The sequence below is a fragment of the Peromyscus leucopus genome, chromosome 22 (assembly GCF_004664715.2).
Source record: "Peromyscus leucopus breed LL Stock chromosome 22, UCI_PerLeu_2.1, whole genome shotgun sequence".
Classification (NCBI taxonomy): domain Eukaryota; kingdom Metazoa; phylum Chordata; class Mammalia; order Rodentia; family Cricetidae; genus Peromyscus; species Peromyscus leucopus.
In genome coordinates this window covers 29972652-29996117 of record NC_051081.1, presented here as the reverse complement: position 1 = coordinate 29996117, position 23466 = coordinate 29972652, and the positions used below count along the sequence as shown (strand labels likewise).

At 42.7% G+C, this 23466-nt stretch overlaps 1 protein-coding gene across 1 annotated transcript in view; it reads left to right on the top strand.

The window, feature by feature from the left end:
* The window catches only part of Ltbp1 (latent transforming growth factor beta binding protein 1), a 403424-nt gene that overhangs the window by 356579 nt on the left and 23379 nt on the right, over positions 1-23466 (top strand). Inside the window, 7 exon segments of the mRNA XM_028873448.2 lie at positions 615-740; positions 4275-4418; positions 13679-13858; positions 15049-15135; positions 16859-16987; positions 17668-17808; positions 19059-19229. Coding sequence (XP_028729281.1) covers positions 615-740; positions 4275-4418; positions 13679-13858; positions 15049-15135; positions 16859-16987; positions 17668-17808; positions 19059-19229 — 978 coding nt within the window.

Here is a 23466-nt window from a genome sequence, read left to right as displayed (position 1 = left end):
GGTTACCTAACTAAAATAAGCCAGGCTCAGAAAGAAAAATACCCACATATTTTCTCTCATATGCAGAATCTCTATATTTTTTTTTTAAAGAAATGGAAGTAGAAGAACTGTTTCGAGATAGAAAAGTGTACCTGAGAGAGGGTAATGGGAGGGGGTAGATGTGAACAAAGAACATGATATACATACAAGGCTTTGTTATCAGGAAGCCCATTATTTTGCATCATGACGATATACCATCAAAAAAAAAGAAACAAGTTTTAAGAGGTGACAGCACTTTCCCCTGTAGGAAAAGAAAGCTGTCTTTGAAAATAAAGACTTGAAAACATTTAGGAAATACTGGCCGTGGCTAATTGTGGCAGTCATTTCAGTGTGAAAATATTTCCTGAGGAAACGTCAATGTTTTCTCATAGACCCCAGTGTTTTCGCTACTAAACCATTTTCATCCAAACATTTTATTCGCATGTCTGATGTTTTTTTTTAAAGTTCCTTTTGCGGAAACATGGTCCTCCCGTCTGATCAGGCTGTAACAGAGCGCCTTTGCTTATCCATCCCATACCTGGTGTTGGTCGGTCTGTGTTTATCTCCTGTCTGATGTTCCATGTCTCTCTTTGCAGATATTGATGAATGTGTGAACAACACTGTGTGTGACAGTCACGGCTTCTGTGACAACACAGCTGGCTCTTTCCGCTGCCTCTGTTATCAGGGCTTTCAAGCCCCACAGGACGGGCAAGGGTGTGTGGGTGAGTTTTCGGTTTTTGTTTTGTCTTCTCCCCTCTTATCATATTTCATGCACCTTTTCCAAAGGAAATGAACGTTATCAAAAGTAGCAGGACGCTTTTCACCATGGTCTGATTTTTAATCACAGGATTCGAGATTGTAAAAATTATATGTCCTTTGACCTCCGAAGGGGACAGGGACGTTAAGAGAGACGTTTAAGTCATTTAGGGCTATTTTTTAAAGAACATCTGTTTAAAGCCAGCTGAGGATCTATGTCCCCGGGTAATGACGTCTGCCTTGTGGTACAGCTGGCCTGTCTTGGACACGCACCTCATGAAGCAGCAGCACGATTAAGGAAAATGCTGGCACAAGCTTCCGCTTCCGGGAATAACACCAGCGCAGTCATGCTTCCGGTTGTGCAGCCACTACGGGATGGACAGGGCTGGGAGAGCGCCCATGCCATCAGATGTCCCAGAGCGTAGTCCAACACAGGCTCTTAGAGGAGAGCTCATATTCCGTATTCTGATCAGCTGTGATGTCTGCAGCCTTGTTAGGAAACACGCTTTCTGTTAAAGCGTTCTCATGGGGAAAAGGGGGAGGAGCTGTAGAATTTCCAGCTTCACACATTATGCAGCTTTTTCCTTATTCTTCTGAGCAGAGGAAAGAGCCGTGTTTGCCACAGGCAGGTGCCATTCGAGGCCAAGACAGTGACTTCCTTGCCCTTGGCAATTTGCCGGTCCACCACCAGTTCATTTACCATCCAGACCCCACCTGGACAGCCAAGTCTGTTCAGAAGCTTGATTATATCACTGGAACTGGAACTGCTTTTCTAGTACTAATTATGGAAACTCAGTTAATTCCTAATTACAGGAAAATATTTAGGAAGCAACAATGCAATTTTCCCAAATTTACAGAAACAATGCCGAATCAAAAACCACATGTCACTATTTGAGAATTACAAGGAAAACCAGCTGTTTTAACCATACAGTGAAAATTATCCTAGGAGACTGTAATCCCAGCTGTTCTGGAGGGTGACGCCAGAGAATTTCAAGTCAGTTGAAGGCCAGTTTGGGTAACAACAAGACCCTGTTTCAAAATCAAAATTTAACAAATAAACATAGTTTAGCAGTGGGACACGTACCTAAAATCTAAGAGGACTGCCTATGTCCAATCCCCAGTACCAATAAAACAATGATGGGATTTGTTTATATTTTGACTCACAGGCCTTAGTGTGAGCTCTGCTTATCTCCCTGGCTTTACACTTCCTCAGCTTTCTTGTGCCAGCGACATTAGGCTGCTTGTGGTTGGTCACACTGCTGGTCACTCGCTTGGCTGTCACTTGCTCCTTCCACTGTGGTTCATCTCCCCTGGGCATAACATTTGATCTACGGCAAGTGCCCAGTATGTGGTGGTGTTTGCTTGTTTAATGTTGAAACATCAGATGTTGACGCCACAGAGCTCCAAAGCCCCCCCCCCTCCCGCGTGCGCGCACGCACGTGCTTACTGTTCATTCTCAAGAGACTAATGCATGTGCCTGAACTGTATTGATTTTTCCAGTCTGACACATAGAACACCACCCTTAGAGAATGGGTGTTGGCTGTTATTTTGATAAGCTCAATAAACACCATTTATTTGGGTTTTTTTTTTTTACATCATTGTTTAATAGATATTAACTAGAGGCTGATTCAAAGCACTGGCTACTCTTCCTGAAGACATGGGTTCAATTCCAGCACCCACACGGTGGCTCACAACCAACCGTCTGTAACTCTAGTTATTTGACACTCCCTTCTGGCCTCTGAGGACACCAGGCATTTACATGGAGCATGGACATATATGCAAGCAGGGCATTCATACACATAAAATAATAATAATAATATATTTTTTAAAAGAGATGTTAACTGAGTACCTGCTACTTGCCCTTCTCCAAGAATATTACATAGCATTTCAGAGATGAAATCGTGTATCTGGTTTCTGGTTGTGCTGTTTCCTCTTACTTGGGCCTGTTCCCAGCCCCCTTAATCTGTTCATCATTCAGATCTGGGCTCAAATGACATTTCTCTAACATACCCCTGCATGGAACAATCACTGCAGCATGCTTCTTCGGAGGTCTGTTCCTTTAATTCCCAGCATTCCCTGCTTGTGGGATTTTCTTACTAATTTCTCCGACTTAACTCTAACTTCTATAAAGGCAGGAGCTGGGCCTGCCTGACTCAAGATCACACCCCGACATGGGGGCCCCAAGGACCTGGCCTATATGAGTAAGCTAGGACATACCTCTTGATCAAATGAATGCAGTCTGGAGGGACAGATTGCAATAGTCACGTTGATAGTATGAGTTGAAAAGTAGAATTTCATTTGATATTATGTACCTAAAATTAACAAATGTGAACCAGCCAATTTCTAAAGTCAACCCTTCTGATGGAAATTATGACCATATTGATTGAAGGCTTCAATTCCACTTTGCCTTATGGTACCATATCTTTTTATAAGTGACCACTCAGGTTATTAGGTTTGTATCAGTCTATGGACAAGTGAAATGGAAAAGTTAGGGAATATTCTGAAACATCCAGATCCACAAAGCTGTCCAAGAAAACAAAACAAACAAACAAGACAAACGAGGTATAAAAGTGAAAACAGAATGTTTTTCCCCCACTCCTGGATGAGTTGGAAATTGCTCACATGTTTAAATCTGGAAAGATTCTCAGGGTTTAATTATGAAATCATATATGTTAATGCGGAAGAGCTGTGAGCATTCCAGAGTCGGTTGCGTACATTGATGACTGAGGAAATCACCAGTAAAAAAATTTTTAGGAGCAGAAAGAGAAATGGTACTGTTGGACAAAGACACATGAATCAACAGCCTTTCCTTGGGGCCTATGAACTACAGACTTGGGTTAAACAAATCTTTGGACTTTGCTTTCGATTATATGGATTTACATACAGGCAAAGGAAACATTCTTCAAGGTAGAGGTTACACTGGGGACATTGACAGACTAAGGAAAGACAATGGAATTGGTCACTAGTTAGTGGACCAATCAGTTTCACCTGAATGACAAATTCACTTGTGCCCTGCCGTGATCCAAAGTCTATTGTTAATTTAGGCTGAAATGTATTTTCCGACACGTAAGTATGTTTTTAAAATCTTCCATTTTAAATCTAACTTTAGATCGCCCAAGTGCCCGTGCTTCTGGTTTTTCTTTGAATTACGATCCAGGGGTAGAACTTTGGGTCCTTTGTGTGTTCAATAAGCCGACAAGTGAGGAAGACAGTGCTGGATATTGAAAGGGCTCACACTATGCTCCCAGTGAGATTCCAGGCTGCTCCTTAAAACTAAAATTGGAGTTGAGAACCTTGCCCCCCTGTGTTTGCACCATCCTTTTATCCGGGCCCAACTGTCCAGCTCTGCCTGCAGGGGTCCTTTCCTGGGAAGGACAAAGTTGAGGGCTCGCTGGAGACCAGCTCATTCCCAGCAGACACGACTGGCCTTGGCACAGATGGTAAAAAGAGCTGTCAGGAGAGACACACACGTCTTACTCGACCTGTGCTCTCTTTTCCAGATGTGAACGAATGTGAGCTACTCAGTGGTGTATGTGGGGAAGCTTTCTGTGAAAACGTGGAAGGATCCTTCCTGTGTGTGTGTGCAGACGAGAACCAAGAGTATAGTCCCATGACTGGGCAGTGCCGCTCCCGGGTCACTGAAGGTAAGTCCCAATGGCACTGTGCAGGGGTTGGAGGGTGTCTCTCAAGATGGGGCTGACCCAGGCTTAGGCTACACATTCTGGAGGTGAGTGAGACAGGACATGTCCCGGCACACAATCCTGCCTCTGGAAGTATCTTAGTTAGGGTTACTATTGCTGTGATGAAACACCATGACCAAAGCAACGTGGAGAGAGGTGGGAGTTGTTTCAGCTTATACGTCCAGGTAACAATCCCTCAACGTGGGAAGTCAGGGCAAGAACTCAGACAGGGCAGGAACCTGGAGACAGGAGCCGAGGCAGAGACCATAGAGGAGTGCTACTTACTGGCTTGCTCCTTATGGCTTGCTCAGTCTGTTTTCTAATGGAACCCAGAACCACCAGCCCGGGGTGGCCCCACCCACAATGGACTGGGTCCTCCCCCATCAATCACCAATTAAAAAAATGCTTTGCAGACTTGCCTACTGTAGGCCAATCCTACGGAGGCATTTTTGTGATGGAGGTTCCCTCCTCACAGATGACTTCAGCTTGTGTCAAGTTGACTAGCTAGCTCAGGTAGCTTGCATGCTCTTCTTATGCCTTATCCGAAAAATGAGGATGCAGGTGATGGCTGCTAGGGCTAAGTGGCTTCTGATGTTCTTCCCAACCCAGCAACACCATTCGTAAAGGGTTCAAAATGACGAGGATGTTAGCTGAGAAGTGCGTAAATCCTAGCCAGAATGCTATCCGCTAGTGTTTAACATGGCATCATCTCACCAAGTTACATAACCCTCCTGTTATAGCCCTTGGGGAAACTCCCAGGGTCTACAAAGACTTCCACTTGGAATTCTTAAGGGTTTTTCCAGAAGTTGACCTGGAGAGTTGCTATGTTTACATTTGTTTAAAATGCAATTCAGGCCATGTAGTCACTGAATAAATTGAAATGGAGAACTGACAGCCTTTCAAATACATGAATCACCTTCCAGACTGTAGGTCACCCTTTTAGTTGGTATAGCCATGTAGCTATAACTTAGTTGTGTGTAGGGTTTTGTTTGTTTGTTTGATTTGGTTTGATATATATATATATATATATATATATATATATATATATATTTTTTTTTTTATTTTTTATAAATATATATATAAAGCAAAAGAACAAATGGTCCTTTGTGAGCCAAATAAAATGGCACATAGGCTATTTTACTTTCTGGTTAAATCTCAGTGTTATCCATCACCTCTTAAGAGATTTTTACCATTCATGTATAGGAGACATTTGTTCTGTGTAAAAGAACTATTTGTGTAAGTCATGGGGAATGAAGTGTGACAGTATTTTTATCCATACATTTTTCTCAATGATTAAATGTGGAAAGGGAAGGGGTGCAGAATGAGCTGGACACTAATTTAAACATATCGTTTGAAGGGAAGTTAGCAGGTTAGCATTGAGAAAGGGCTACTGTTCATTCCAGTGACCATGTCCATGGCATCTATATGGTAGAGACTTTTACTTAGTTGTACCTACACTACCAAAAACCAAAATGACAATCTGCTTGGCCATAAATAACCACACAGCCCTTCTCTTCTCTGTCCTTGGTTCCATTTGCAGAGTGAAATCTAACCCACAAATGTTATTTGAGATGCATTAACATAGCATGTCATAATATTATAGTATTGTTCACCTCTGTGAAGATTGATAGTCTTGGTAGAGGTAAATGCACATGATACAAAGTTAAATAAAAAATAAGGTATTCCAATGATCATGCTCTATAGAGTGAGGGGGTGCAAATATATGAAAAGATAATCATAGGCCTCTCTGGAAATTTTAGAGATTTTCCATGTTATCTATAATATTTTAAATGGGAAAGCCAGATTCTAGTCCACTCACCTCTTCAAGCTGTGTAAATGTGGGCATCTCAACATCTGTGTGTTTGGGGTTCTCATCTCTAAAATAGGAAGAAATGTTTCATTTACTTCCCAAAGCTCTGTGAACTTTGAGTGAAATCATATAGGCAGAGTCATTTGTGAATGCTAGGTACAGTATGAAGTGTCACAATGAGCTACATCTCAGACATATGAGGGAAGTCTAGTTCCTTGTATAGTCTGTTATTAAAGAGTGGATCTTCTTAACTACAGTTGTTTTTGCTAGAATGTTTTAATAGCACCGAGAAGTGATTCATTTATGTCACATTAGGGTACATGTCTAGACCCTAAAATTTTCTTTTCTTTTTTTTTTCTTCTTTGAGACAGGGTTTCTCTGTGTATCTTTAGAGCCTATTCTGGATCTCACTCTGTAGACCAGGCTGGCCTCAAACTCAGAGATCCGCCTGGCTTTGCCTCCTGAGTGCTGGGATTAAAGGCATGTGCCACCACTGCCCAGCTCTATTTCTTTCTCTTTTTTTTAAAAGTATTTTCTTTCTTGTGTGTGTGTGTGTGTGTGTGTGTGTGTGTGTGCGCGCGCGCGCGCATGCATGTTTGTAGGTATAAGGTTGATGTGAAGGATCATTTTCCATTGCTTTTACACCTTATTCATTGAGGTAGGATCTCTTGCTAGTCTGCTAGCCAGCTTGCCCTAGTGATCCCTGTCTCTGCCTTCTGAGGTTAAAATTACAGGTAACTCACTCCTTGGGTCCTAGGGCCCTGAACTGGACCCTCTAGCTTGCCTAGCAAGTGCTTTAACCATTGAACTATCTCCTCAGCCTTTTTTTTTTAAAGCTAGAGATTAATAAAGCTTTATTAGTACCACAAGACAATCAGAACCATCTTTACTGAACAGAGATAGCTTACAGTCAACTGCATTATACTACTACTACTGTGTGTGTGTGTGTGTGTGTGTGTGTGTGTGTGTGTGTGTGTGTGTGTGATGTATGTGCAAGGGGAAGCCAGAGAACATTAGATGTTCTCTTCTATCATTCTTCACTCTAGCTTTTGATACAGGGTCTCTCACAGAAGTCACAGACTTGGCTAGACTGGGGACCTGGAGAGCTCCAGAGAGCTGCCTGTTTTTTCCTCTCCAGTGCTGGCATTACAGGCGTATGATGCCATGCCCCGCTTCTTATGTGGATACCCCAGATCCACACTCAAGTCCCCCATGCTGGTGAAGCAACCTCTTTCCTGATGCACCGTTTACCCAGACCCTACACACTTATAACTTTGTAAGCTATAGCATCTTTCTTTTTTCTTCCTTCTTTCTTTCCTTTTCTCCTTCCTTCCTTCCTTTCTTCCTTCCTTCCTTCCTTCCTTCCTTCCTTCCTTTATTTCTTCTTTTTTTTCAAGACAAGATTTCTCCATGTAGCCCTGGCTGTCCTGGAACTCACTCTGTAGCCCAGGCTGGCCTTGAACTCAAGAGATCCACCTGCCTCTGCCTCCCGCATGCTGAGACTAAAGGCTGCACCACCACCACCTGACAGTATATAGCACCTTTCTTTCAAAGCATCCATCCCCATCTACTTTGGAGGTTTTCCTATGACCAAGTCCCCACCGTGTCCTTTACTTCTCCCTGTCTCAGCTTACTTGATCATTTTTTCTGGCCATTTATCTTTCCACAAAGAAGTGTCTTCCTGTTGGCGCTATCTGTCACTGTATTGACCCTTCACCTCTCTGAAGGGGCATACAAATGCCAGCTGCTTCTACATGACCATCTCCCGCAAACTGTCCATACCACAAGAAGTCCCCACACCTCTGTAATAGGGATACCTTTTCCACTCTAAAATTTTCTATAAATTAGGTCTGAAGAGGATCATCTGTGCCTTTCATGAAAGTTTTGGGAAATTTTACTTGTTACTTCAAATGTGACCTTGTTGGCACCATCCGGGCCTCTCACTGCTGATGCCGTGTGTCCCTGTGGTCCAGGATGAGCCTGTGCTGGTATGACCTCTGCTTTCCCTCTCTCTCTGGATGTGCTTCCCAGTCACACTCATCCTAGGGTGATGTGCTCATCTCCCAGATTTTCTTCTCCATAGAACCCTGCTTTGTCAGGAGTTCCCTCCATCTGTTTCTGCTCATTTTTTTTTCTCCTCAACTTTTCTAGTTTTTGCTAACATCACTGATGTTTCCAATCTACCTTCTCTCCAGCCTGTAGCTCTCGCAGGCTCCCCTTCCCTGTGAAGCCTTTACCAGAACAAACAAAGCAGCCTATCCTAGTGGACAACATAAAGCCCAAATCCATTAGCAGTATAGCAAGTCCTTTATGGCCAGTGTTTTAGACATCATCTTCTCAGTGTCTTCTCAGGTCTCCATCAGAAAACAACAGCAAAAAAAGACTTTATTCATCTGACAACTGCTTATCATGTGCTTTTTAAATGCAAGCTTCTCAGGTAATTCTCTCAAAACTCTGCCAGGTACTCCAGTACCTATACAAGGGCAGCCATACCTACCACCTGACACACCACCTATTAATACATTTCTGGACCATCCTCATCTCTCGGGGTCATATTCTATGGCATTAGTTAGGATGACCAGGCATTCTAACTAGCACTCAGTCTCCTAGGTAAAAATGCCTTCTGTGGACCAACACACACACACACACACACACACACACACACACACACACACACACACACTCCATTCTGCCCACACTGATACAGGGACAGTTTGCTTTTTATGCCCCAATCATACCTTAATTTGATGCCTTTTTTTTTTTTCTCTTCTTAATCCATCTTTCAAAAACTAAATTCAGATGTCACGTCTACCAGGCAGCCTTCTCCGATAGCCTTCTCCAGCTTGTTCTTTGCATTGTGACTTAGGTGTGAATAATAATGTCCAGGAGTGGATGCTCCAGACCCAGCGCTCACAGCTTGCTGGCCTGACTCCCCATCAACTGATCTCTTTAACGAGAACTTCTGGCTATGGTGGCACATACCTGTGATGCCAACACTTAGGAGGCTAAGGCAGGAGGATTGCAAGTCTGAGAAGCCACATGTAGAAGACACCCTGTATCATAAAAGCAAACGGAAGAGTGTATAGGAACCGAGACCGTGTGCTTTTTTAAGTGATATGTTCTGTGTTTTGCTTTCTAGACTTCATATTTCTCTTTCCCATCTAAGCTTACTGCCTTTTGGTGGTCTTGCCTCTCCCTCTACATCACATCACATTCCTGTTATTGGTGACTTCTGGAATTCAAACACAGCCCTCTCCTGAGTCCCGCTTTCAAAAAAACAAATAGCACCTTTCTCCCTGTTTTGCAAGTTCTTGAGTGAGAAAACTAGAAAAATACTATATGTACATCTCTTAAAAGTTTTCAAGGCAGAGTTTCTCTGTGAAACAGCCCTGGCTGACCTAGAACTCTCTTTGTAGACCAAGCTGGCCTTGAACTCAGATATCCACCTGCCTCTGCCTCCCCATTGTTGAGATTAAAGGCATGTACCACCACCACCTGACAAGTTCCATTTTTACTGTGTCTTGAAATATTACTGTAGTACTGCCTTGCTCTCAGAATATGAGGTGATATACATCATGAGGGCCTGATGGAATTTTCCAACTAGAGCAAAGAATCAAGTTTCCTGGGTCATTCTGTTAGAAGTAATTCACTGAACATTCCCACCTCCGTGGAGCTTGATAAATAGGTCCTCTCAGGACTGTGAGCAGTATGGAATTGGGCTCTTTTTATTTACACCCCTCTGCTACATGTCTCTTTGGCCATTGTGATCGGCTGTCTCCAAAGGGTATGGAGAAGGTTAGCTCTTGAAGACCTTCAGAATGGTGGCTGCGTATAAGCAGTATAGAGGCAAACAGCTTGCAGAGACCTTCAGGATGTACTAGAAATACAATGGAAGGAGAACTCAAGATCCATTTCCACTTTAAATAAATGAAATAAAAGCATTCTCGATCATCTCACCCCATCAGCAGACTCTGGGGTCAGACATGTTTTGGGAAAACCAAAGAAGGAAAGAGCCTTTGTAAATGAAAGGCCACACCCTCAGTAGCTGAGCCAAAAGAGCGATCCCAAAGGCTCTGTAGACTGAAGAGCAGCTACAGTTGGTCTTTCCTGTGTAGAGCTGCGGGCCATGTTCATGCCATAGGAGGCCGTGCATATGATCCATGGGAACGAAGGTCATCTGTGTCCTCTCCTCATTTATCATAGAGAGAGTAAAGGAGGAGCAGAACAGATGTGAGCAACTCAGTATGCTAAGACATTACATCCCAAAGAGAGGTGGACACTTGGTGCCAACCTGGCTTCTCTCCTGCAGAAGGTGAAGATGTCATTACCTGCCCCATCGTGGAGTACAGTTACTCTGTGTCTCATCCGAAAGGGCTTTAAAAACAGTTCCTTCAATTCAAGCTACCTGAGGCTGAGGGTATGTTGACGTGGTAGAACACCGGCCTCGCACATATGGGGTCTCCTGTAGATCCTTGTCACTAAAACCAAACCAAACAAGACATCAGTGTGAAAAAGTCAAAACCACGTTGATGTTCTTGCTATCACCGTACACACTACTCGGATGAAGGTGGACATATCAATCTTCATACCCAAATGATAGGCCAGATGACCAGTACACATGAGAACAATCAAATCTGAGAATACCAGAGAAGTGATATGTTTCTTAGAAGTCTGTGGCATGGGGTGTGGCATGGCCAGTCTTACTGATCGTCTTTAAGAAAAGGAGCAATCATTCACTTCATTCCCAGCACTTCTCATAACCATTGATTGGACTGTAGAAAAGCTTTTTCCATTGGAACCTGTCTGCTCCTGGCAACGGTGGCCCAAACTCAGAGAAACTCTTCAGAAAAACTACTGTATATGTGTGTGTATGTGTGTGAGTATATATACACATGCATGTACACATCACACATTCTCTCTCTCTCTCTCTTACACACACACACACACACACACACACACACACACACACACACACACACACACACACACACACACACCAGAGATTTTTACTCCAATGGAAAAATGCTCTAGGAAGTTGACCATTTAAAGGTCTAAGAGATGGGGATGTTGTATTCTTTTCCCAGAATGACCTTTGTGGATCAGTTTTTGAGAAAGAATTTGCGTTTCTTTCCAACATGGATGAAGGCTCGCCTGGCTATCCACATCAGCTGTGTAAACACTGAACTCTCAAAGAGCTTGGAAAGAAAATAAGATCAGTGTTTGAAAAGAACTGAATAATACAATTGTATTGTTGATCATGCTTCTTATGTAATAATCTCTACCTCCTTCCAGTGCAAGATAAAAAACAAAGATAATTTTGCTGTTTTCTGTGATGTAAAATGTAAATGTAAAAAAAAACCACAAGACGTAATATGTAGGTAAATTACATAGGCATGTATATGTGTGTAATTTGTCATGCTTTGATTTAGAATGAACTCTGTTTTTTTTATTATCAACATTGGAGCTCTTCTACATAATACTGCATTTTATTAATATAAATCAGACATACTCTAACTTTGTACATAAGGAAAATATTATTAATCTTTTTTTAAACTTCACCTATAAAACTGTTGCTTTCCTGATTTATGTTTTTAACGCATTACTTAATGGCTACCATTTTTAGCCTAACTGAATATAGTAAGATGGTAAAACTGAACAGTAACACTGAAAATTTATTGAAAATATTGTGGGAAACACTTGTAAATTTTCCCATGAGGTTTCTGGAATTGACTTCATGATCATTTTAAAGGGTCGTTCTTGGTTTTCGCTAATAACTCTGTTCCTGAAAGGCTTGGAGCCCTTCTGACTAAGATGGCTCCCATCAAAACAGGAGTAAAAGCCCATCCTGCACATGAGTGATGCAAGAGAGGTCAGGCAAGGGTGGCGGTGGGGTTTACCCAGTCCACATGCAAAGAACGGATCTGAAACCACTTCATCACTGACACATGGTAATCAGCACTTGAGTCTTCTCCTAGACTCTTGGTCTTGGTTGGGGCACCACCTGCTGTCCATACTCATTTAGAGTCCAAGCCCAAAAATCTGTCAAAGAGAGAATCAACAGGTAAAGTTCTCGAAGGATCTCTGGCATTCTCCTTGGCACTCTGCTTAGGGAGTAGCATGGATCTGGAAGGTCTGTTTGAGTCTTTGCTTGTTTCATAAGAGGAAGGGAGGAATAGTTTCCCTGTTGGCATTTTATGAACTCTTGCTTTAGAAATGCCCTTAAACCGCTTTGTATATGATTGAAGCAGCTCATGAGGGTCAACTTGACCCTGACAAATCCAATACGTAACAAACGATTGTGAAAATAACTCATTAAATGTCCCTCATATCATGACCTACCAACTTCAAAAGTCGGTAAGTCTGTGTTAGATTCTTACTTCATCTTCCCCTCACTGGTAAATATTCTCTTTTGTAGTTTCTTTGGATCTAATCATTCAAAAATGGTAGGGTTCTAATGAAAGCATTGTGTTGACAATATGCAAGTAACTATGATAGCCATTGTCAGCTCTTATTTGATGCAGTATAAAATAAAAACTATAAGTGATAAATTACAACCAGACCATAGGCAGTCATTTGAACTCTATAGCATTTGGTGGAAGAAATTATATTCCTTTCCAAGCCCTGTCATAATATAATAATCAAGGAGGTAAAGACAATCAACTCTAATCATTCCATTGTTTATATTTCTTTTCTGAAAATGAGTAGACTTTGTCCTTATCATTTATGTTCTTTCATATCAACTTGTTAGTGTATTGTCATAGAGAAAGTGAATCTGTTAGAATATGTTTTTTTTTTTCGGGGGGCCCCTATGAACAGAATCTGAACCCAGACTTGCAGCCCTGTCCTGCAACTTGGCTGGAGCTCACAGATTCCTTCTGCGTTATATATTTGCATCGTTTCACTGGTTAGATTTCCAGGGATGAGAGGTTGTTTTATGGGCACCAGGTCACACGTTGTTTTTCTACGTGTCTTCCAGTATGCACTACTCAGACTGACTTGGGGCCTGGTTGATCCAAATAACTGCTGAAGGGTGAACTATTACATGTGGCCCCAGACCTCGGGTCCCATTTCGGGGAAAATTTTCAATAATTTAAGTAGGTGTTACAGCTCTGTAAAGAGTGGCCCTGGGTTGGCAAAAGAAAGCAGATATGGAAACTGCTCACAGCCAAGTTTACAAGAATAAAGTAATGGGTTAATGTAAAAGGAAATGGCTTTGACAGATTTATGCTCTGGAGTATATTAGAAACCTACCAAAATTCAGGACTCAAGGGCATGCTTGTCTTAAAGTGGGAGAATCTGACCTTGAAGGTGGTGGAAGATGGTCTCGTGTCAAGGACACGTAAGGGACACATGCCCATGGCCTCTGTCCTGTCGTGATCTGTACTCGACTGTATACTTCCTCTATACTCCTTAGATTCCACTGAAGACCACCAACCCAGAGAAGACAAGAAGGAATGCTACTATAATCTCAATGATGCCAGTCTCTGTGATAATGTGCTGGCCCCCAATGTCACCAAACAAGAATGCTGCTGTACGTCGGGAGCTGGCTGGGGAGACAACTGTGAAATCTTCCCCTGCCCTGTCCAGGGGACAGGTAAGATCTACTGACTGCTGTGTTCCCATGCCTGGGTGTCACATGGTGTTCAGGGGCCTGGCAAGGAGTACCTTTTGGCTATTGACTTTGAGGTCCTGAAACAGCATTCACTGCCTTAGTGACTCCAAAGAGGCTGTCCTTCAGTGAACTCCTCTCCAGTCCAGAGCCTTTGCCCCCGCCCCTACCTCCGAATGTATTCTTAAATTCTGCCTGTCATAGGATGTACTGTTATAGTCAAGCTCTGTAGATATGAAAGATAACTATGAAAGATAACTCAGTTTTATTCCACTTCAAAATAAGAGCCATCTCATTATATTTGTGTGTGTGTGTGTGTGTGTGTGTGTGTGTGTGTGTGTGCCGTGTAAGCATATGCTCACTTACATGTGCAGGTTAATGTGCGCATTTGTGTACTTGGAACCAGGTTTCCTCCTCCATCACTTTCTGCCTAGTCATTTGAGGCAAGGTCTCTCCTTGAACCTTGGACTCAAGTTTCCTTAACAAGGCTGGAAGACAGCCAGCCCTAGTGATCCTCCTGCCTCTTATACCCTCCTTGGAGCTGAGGTTATTATATGGTTGCTGGGATCCAAACTCCCATCCTCCTGATAGAGGAGCACTCTTAAATGATGAGCCATCTCTCTAGCTGCCCAGATTCTTCTTATTTTATACTGATGAAGGCATTATCCACAAGTACCAGTATTTAACCGAATTTTTGCTGTATGGGCTCTTCCTAAACCTTCAGAACACTAACCACCACAGCAGTGCAAAAATTAGCAATCCTGCTATCAAATAAACCCTGGGTGAGGTGGAACATATGATAAGTTGCCAGGCATGGTGGTGTACACCCTTATCAAGTTCTCGGGAGGCAGAGGGAGGTAGATCTCTATGAGTTTGAGGCCAGCCTGGTCTGTCTAGAGAATCATCGGCCAGCCAGGATAACACAGTAAGACCCTGTCTCAGAAAAAAAAAAAAGATATATCAACTTCTAGAGTCATTGGATGTCTTCTTACCTAATCCATGACTTTGAGACCATGCTGGATTTATTGCTTGAGTGTTTAAAAGTTTCTGAATCTGAGAAGGCGAAGCCGGATTAAAAACATGCACTCAGGGAAATGTTGATGCTTTGTTTTCTTTTTCAACTCATTGCTTTTTTTTTTCTTTTTTCTTTTTGGTTTTGTCTCTCTTAAAATCAGCTGAGTTCACTGAAATGTGCCCTCGAGGGAAGGGTTTTGTCCCTGCTGGAGAATCCTCTTACGACACCGGTGGTGAGAACTATAAAGGTCAGCATCGAGTGCAAATGAGTTTGTAACATGTGCCAGTCACTCGGGTGGGAGCCTGGCGGGGGTTACACAGTGGTAGAGTTCGCTGGGCTGCAGAAACTGGTGGCCAAGCCCTTTATTCCACCCCAGGAGGAAGGTCTCTGTGGATGCTGGATGGAACTCTTGATTTGGGGTCAGACTACCAGAGGCTATGTGACCTTGAGAGGTCATGGAACCTACTGAGTTTCCAACTGTTCACCTCTGGAATAAGAATGTTTTCAGAATTGCAGTGAGCTTCCAATAATATGTGCATAACTACTGACCACAAAAAGCTGCAGTCAGGAGGTATTCCTTCACCTAGACATACGCTCCAAATTATATAAACCATGCGCATGTAGGTTTTATTCTCATGGTGCCCTTAATGATTAGCTTTGAAGCTAAGATTCTTGTTTTTTTAATAGCCTTTCCTACTCCCCCAATAATATTTTGCTAATGGCCACAGATTCATAATGAAGATTGGAAAATGGGAAAACCAAAATGGCTGTTTTTTTATCTTTCATGTTGTTGTTGAATAAATAAGTATGGAGCCTGTTTATTCTGGTGAATACTTATATATATGAACAGTTTGTTCCTCATTAGCTGACTTTTGACAGTTCCATGTTAGAGATATTTTTGTGACATACTCTATATAAGGTGATATTTTTTTCATTATAGTTCAGTATTGAAAACTGGAAACTAGCTGGAAAAGAGACCATGAAAATGGTCTTATTATCCATATACTTTTGGAAAGCTAGTATTTGAAAGTATGGACTCAGTAGCTGAACAAGAAATTCCGTTTGGGTTTTTAAAATATGTTTATGATTTAGTCCAACTGGACTAGGAGACTTGGTCTGCATTATGTGTTGAATGGTTTTCAGGTTCGTAAATATCACATACCCTGTTCTTACAGGAATGCAGTTAAATTTCACATCATGTTATAAACCTCAGTTTTGCTATAAAGCTATCCTCTCTTTCACATAAAGCTAGTTCCTCCTCCTAACAGTGCTGCGAGTGAGGGAAGACGATGGAATTCAGACCCGTTACTGCCACATGTTCTGTGCTTGGCTCTGCCGTTTTCCATCTGTATAAATTTGAGTGGGTCTTCCATGGCGTTGACAGCTTTCAAAATGAGAGCTAGATGGCATCTGCTCCGAACTTCTTGAACAGGCAGCCTCAGAGTGTCCAGAATCCTTTGCATAGATTATATCTCATTTTATCCTTTGAGTCCTAGTACACTAGGGTCCCAGTTATGTCCAGTTTATCACGGAGACAACTGTGGTGGCCCAGGGTTAATTTTGTGGGGGAAGTGGGCCTGCCAACCTTCTTTATAATGTGCAGTTCCATGCATTGACCTCTCCTCCCCTGAAAAGACCTTCTCCGTGCTCCATCAAATAGTTCTCAGCGGTTTTGCCCATCTCAGCTAGTAAATGGGGCAGTGTATACCACAGAGAGATGGGCCCATTTCTTGAAGGCTATCCTAGAGCAGGTTCTGAGAGCCACTATGGAATCCACAGACCAGCTCACTGAACGTGAGGTTGGCATCAGAACCTTACCTCATCACTTTTCCACATCTGCCAATTGGGCCTAATTTTAAATTCTACATCGTAAGAACCTTTCGAACATAATATCTAATCTAAAACCAGATGTCGCTTGGATTCTTCTGCATGGAAAAAATAAAAACATACTCCTCTCTCTGTTGCAATAGACGCTGATGAATGCCTGCTGTTTGGGGAGGAGATCTGTAAAAACGGTTACTGTTTGAACACTCAGCCCGGGTATGAATGCTACTGTAAGCAAGGGACATATTATGATCCTGTCAAATTACAGTGTTTTGGTAAGCTTTAAGAGAATATAGTAAGGTGTGCTGGGAAAATGCACGGGGGGGGGGGGGGCAGGGAGTAATGCTATATGATTAAAATGGTGTAATTGAATTTAAATCTGTCTTTAAAAGATAAGTGTTTTGTGGATCTCTTTCTTGAGCAAGATTTGAGAAATAAAAACCTTTCATCCTTGTATTTGAATGGGTGTCAGGCAAGGAGTTCATAGTCATTGTGGAATTCCAACCGAGGTCACTGATCGAACCACAGAGTTCTTTTGATCTGTAGACCGCCCTGTTCTATCAGTCAGGTCATGTAAGCGGAAGACATCTTTAAATACTCACACAGACTTTAACCCTTAAGCTGAAAACCATGTGCTATAGGCAGACAAACACAGCATAAGGAAATCATTTTAAAAGTATTATTTTTAAAAAGGCATTTTATCTTAATGTTTCTAAGCATGGCCCATTCCTCAGTATTTCCTTCCCATATTTAATAGCAGCAATGACAGCATCACTTTTCCTTGGTGACCCTGTCTTTCCAGTCTCAGGGCCCCCTTTGGATGACAATGTGTAGTTAATTCAAAGGTGATGGCTCTTGGGATCCAGACTGAATTTATCAGCATGTTAACTTTGATAACTGTATGAAGCACAAATGATTGCTGATTTTCTTTGGTGATGTTGTGTTTCCTTTTAAGATATGGATGAATGTCAAGACCCTAACAGTTGTATCGATGGCCAGTGTGTTAACACGGAGGGCTCTTACAACTGTTTTTGTACCCACCCAATGGTCCTGGATGCCTCCGAGAAAAGATGTGTGCAACCAACTGAATCAAATGGTATGTTTGGATGTGAGACACAAATGTCTATCCAGCTCAGTGCTCAAGATTGCCGTTTTCATTAAAATGGAAATTACTCAAGAATAGGACCATTAATTCCTTGGTTATCTTGAAGAAGTTGAGAGAGCTGCTAAGAGAAATAATGAGACACATGTAATTAATGTGTAGATTTAATATTCTGTATGTACTTGTCTTAGTCAGGGTTCCTATTCCTGTGAAGAGACACCATGACCATGGCAACTCTTATAAAGGAAAACATTTAATTGGATGGGTTACAGTTCAGAGGTTTAGTCCTTTATCATCATAGGGGAACATGGTGGCGTGCAGGCAGACACGGTGCTGGAGAAGGAGCTGAGAGTTTAACATCTTGATATGTAGGCAACAGGAAGATCTGTCTCACTGGGCATGGCTTGAGCATATAAGAGACCTCAAAGCCCACCTCCACAGTGACACACTTCCTCCATCAAGGCCACCTCCTAATAGTGCCACTTCCAATAGGGGGCCATTTTCTTTCAAACCACCTAAGTACTCATTAAGTGAACATCAGGATACAGAAGGCCTGAGCACGTGGAAGGCTGCACCCCCAGAGGGTTCATCACGCTTCAACTTCAGAGGAAAATGCAAGGTCAGGAAACATAATTGTGTTTGCCCAGGGTGCAGGACATGATAAGGCTAGCCAGAATAGAGTGTGAAGTTCTGCAAAGTGGAGACCCCTGGAGTGCATGAATGGGAATCGCCGTCAATCTCTGAGGATGTGGCATGTCATTAATTATTGATATGATTAATCAGTCACTCATTACATTTAGGAGATTCCTTCTGATGAAACAAAAATAGAAAGTTTAGAACGGAACATCCTAAAGTGAAGTGTTACCAGTCCAGGGTTTGAGCAGATGAGAAAAGTAGGAGAGCGTGGATATGGAAAGAAGTGGTGGAAGTTGACAGGATTGGAAGAATGGGAAGCCATCAAAGGATGACAAGATAATGGGCACTTTATATAGTGAGAGGATGTTCTGGAGGCAGGCATCCAGCCAGGACACCACAAGCAGGCAGAATGTCAGCTGACAGAAGGACACTCAGCTGGAGACGACAAAGATGGCATCTGGGGAAAGAGCAGGCTGGATTGAGACTAGTACTTGAACGTTGCTCATAGAAGTAGGGATGGAAACTCTGAAACCTGCCGGCTTCCGCTGCAGTGTGGAAGAAACAGAAATAACCCAGCGATCGTCACGGAACCATGTCTTCCCTTTCAGAACAAATAGAAGAAACCGACGTCTACCAAGATCTGTGCTGGGAGCATTTGAGCGAGGAGTACGTGTGTAGCCGTCCTCTGGTGGGCAAGCAGACGACGTACACTGAGTGCTGCTGTCTGTACGGGGAGGCTTGGGGCATGCAGTGTGCTCTCTGCCCCATGAAGGACTCAGGTGAGCTGGTGTCCAGTTTATTCTGCAAGGGGCCTATGGCACATGCTCTACCTCTACTGTAGAGCTTGGCATGTTTCTCGGATATAGTCTCTCTCCTTGCGTCTTAGTTCATCATAGGTGGTGTGTGTGTGTTGCAGAAGATACAGTTGTATAAACATGTGCCTCCTGCTTTGCCTTAGAGCCAGACCACATCATTAATTTTTGAAACCATTGTTTCTCCCATCTGTGGCATGATTTTTTGTGCTTTTTTTTTTTTTTTAGAATTTATGTTTTTAGATACTTCATTATTTTGTCCTTGCCCATTTTTTAAAATGTAGAGGGGGAGGCATGAGAGACGATAAAATATTAATGTAGGTAGACGTTCAAATGTTGATGCCAGACTTCATAGGAGAGATACTGATGGAGCATGCTAGTTCAAAAATTCAAAAAGTTCAGATTTTAGAGCACTTCAGATTTGGGCATTAAAGATGCTTTGTTGGCAAAGTCTGTCCAAAGGTCCCCAAGCCCCAAAACTTAGTTACTGTGCTCTATAGCTGTGAAGAGACACCATGACTAAGGCAACTCTTATAAAAGGAAGTTTTTAATTGGGGGCTTGCTTATAGTTTCAGAAGGTTAATCCATGACAGGAACCAGACAGGCATGGTGCTGGAGCAGTAGGTGAGAGCTTTATATTCTGATCCACAGGCAGCAGGCAGAGAGAGACAGAGAGACAGTGAGAGACTGGGTCTGGTATTGGCTTTTGAAACTTCAACCTCCACCCCTAGTGACACACTTCCTCTAGCAAGGCCACACCTCATAGTCCTTCCCAAACAGTTCCATTAACTGGGGACCAAGATTTCAAACATACAAGTCTATGAGGGACTATTTTCATTCAAATCTCCACAACTCCAAACCTTAAAGCATTTCTGGTCCCAGGCATTTCAAATAGGAGATGTTCACCTTGTTTAAGAAAGCTGGCTTATTAGGTAAAAGCCCTTGACAATAAGCCTGACTACCTGAGTTCAGTTCCTGAATTCAACAAGGTGGAAGGACAGAACAGACCCCCATAAATTGCCCTCTGACATCCACACGTGTGATGTGGCATGTGCACGCCTACTCACTTGCACACAAACAAGTAAATGCCAAACATTTTAAAGAAAGGATTAGGGAGATAGGGAAAGAATAGAAAAAATGGGGAGTATTTGAGTAAATCTAATTTTTCTCCAAGTTTTGGGTATGAGCATCAGTTGTTCTATCTCCTAGTGATAGAGGATTTGGTGGTGGTGGTGGGGGGGGGTTAATTGTGCTTTCTTGCTGGCTGTTTTGTGGCTGCTGGTTTGTGTGATAATGGTTTCTTTCTTTCCTGACCACCAAAGCCACTTCTTGTTTTAAAGGAAGGTACTGGATAATGTTTGGTGTGTCGTTTTCTCAAATTGACTTGTTAAGGCTGGAAAACCAGTGTGCTGGAGCAAGATGAAGGAGTTCATACCCAGCACATACGCAGAATAGCCAGGGGGGTAGAAATTGCTTCAAGAGAGGAAGTGCATTTAATTTTCAGTTAACTCAATTATTGGAATATTTCTTTCAAGCTACTTCATAAATGGAGGATTCCTGCTTAGACATAACTTGGAATCAATGTAGCATGAAAAAGAAAATAATTTGAAATGCCACAGACAAGCAAATACCTAAAGTAGTAATAGATGGGAATGACAGCAGCTCAGAACCAGGAAGGCTAGGTTCTGGGGCTGGATCTGCCACCCTGCGCCTGGCAGCAGCCTTCCGTAACACGAATTGCTACACAGTCTTATTAACAGAAAACCCAGAGCCAGATAAATTGGGGTGAAAGCTGAAAGATCAGAGAAACAGAACAACCCACAGCCAACCTCACCTCACCAACTCCTCAGCCCATCCTGTTCTTACGAATCCTCAGACTGAAAGCCTCTGAGTCCTCACCCCAGAGGGTCTCAGTTGAACTGCTGCTTAATTCCTGTCTCCTCAGCCTTATATACGGTCTCCACCCAGCCACGTCAATTCCTGGGATTAAAGGCATGTGTGCTTCCCAAGCAAAGGCATGAGATCTCAAGAGCTGGCATTAAAGGTGTGTGCCACCACTGCCTGGCTCTGTTCCCAGTGTGACCTTGAACTCAGAGATCCAGATGGATCTCTGCCTCCCAAGTGCTAGGACTAAAGGTGTGTGCCACCACTGTCTGGCCTCTGTGTCTAATCTAATGGCTGTCTCTGTCCTCTGATCCCCAGATAAGTTTATTAGGGTGTACAATATATTGGGGTACACAGTATATCACCACAGCCTTCCGCTGAGAATACACTCACATTGCTAGCTCATTGGGTTGCAGTGAGGGACAGAGAACGTGGGACCACAGGTGATCAGTGAGGCACATGCCACAGGGAGATGAGAGTAAATCAGTCTAGAGGTGAATGCAGCAAGGCGTGGGTCTCCCCAGTGTCTTCAACACCTCCCTGTCTCCTTGATTTTAGGCAGTGTTTTCCTTAATAAATAATAATAATAATAATTAATAACAATAATAAATAACTCTAAAAGAATTAAAACAACCAAAGATGTTCTATTTCCTTCCACCTGCCCTGTCACGTGTGTATTCCACTCCCTGAAGATGTTCACTCTTCAAAGCTGTGCTTTGAGCCTCGTAGGCTCTTTACTATATATACATCCATTTATTACAGATTATGTTAGTCATTAATAAATATTTAGTGTCATATTTAAAACTGAGCTCAGTACCACCTGTCCGAGCAATACTTTGTTTTTTGTTGTATATGTCAACACCTCTGAAATCAGGCTCGTCTCCTAACTGGTGGCATTGAAATTGACCGCAGGCCACATTTTGTACATTTTTAACATCCTCTCTCTGAAGTGCGCATTGTGATTGGCCGTGTTTTAGAACTGGTGGGAGAAGGGCTGAGCAGAACCTGGTCTATCTGTGCAGAACCTGGTTTCTTCAGTCCCATCCATGCTGGCCATTGTAATTGTTTCTTCATAGCCTTTCTTGGCCCCAATCCTGATTTTCCCCTGATTTTCACTGCTCCAGTGAACCTTCCTGTGTACTATAGGACTGCCCGGGGAGAAAACACCCACAAGTTATAACACCAGGCCAGGAAGCACATTGGCCTTTAACTGACTCTATTATTTCTCCACCAATGCAAAGTTGGAAAAATTATGCTCAGGGCGGTAGTCACCATTCTACTGCTGGCCTACTCTGTCTTTAAAATCATTCTTGGTCTTTGGGGAATGCTTTGGTGTTGAGAAAGGAACCATGGGTGATACACAAAGTCTACTCCTGAGCCACACACCCAGCCCCTTTAGAATTGTTTCTACCATGTGGGTAAATATATATATATATATGTTTTATTACATTTCCCTTGTTTCTGAGAAGGTGAAGATCTTTTCCGATGCTGAGAAGTGACTGTGTTTGTCTTGCTGCTGCGGTTGGGTTGTGTCTTCTTGCTTATTTGTAGGTGTGGGAGGCCTGATTCGTTTACAGCCCTGGTTTCTGGACTATGCTGTGCTTATGATCATGGATGCTCTTCTTGTGTAGAGCCGCGTTTTAGTCTGTCTCCAGCTCGATCTTGCGATGCTGTACTTACTGCCAATGAGTGACAAGCCAAGCACCTTTGATAATCATATTTAATGGACTGGGTTTTCCAAAGAGATACTCAAATCAGGGCTGGAGAGATGCTTCAGTGGTTGAGAGAACACTGTTGATCCTCCAAAGGGCTTGAGTTTGGTTTTCAGCACCCATGTCAGGTGACTCACAACCACCTGTAACTCCAGGTCCAGAAGATCTGAGACCCTCTTCTGGCCTCTGCAGGCACCTTCACATATGGCATACATACATACATACATACATACATACATACATACATACATACACATATGCATACATACATTTACATACATACATACACACTAAAATAATATTTTCAAATCAAATGCACTTTCTAATGTAACCGAAATCAAAGACTCTTATAAAATATATGGCTCCCTAACACCTGAACATGAATGAAGGATCAACCACTGCAGACATAATAGTTGTCATTATATAAGTTTCTCTTTTACACTGCCACTTCATAAATGTAAAGAGCCAGGCAGTGAGCCAGGAGTCCCATCTGAACTCCAGCCGTGATTCCGAGGTTGTCGGATGAGAGTACAGGATTCTGCCTTCTGATAAGCCCTGAGGACTGTAGACCCAATAGCTGGTGAGATCTCAGGGTTCCTGAGAAGCGT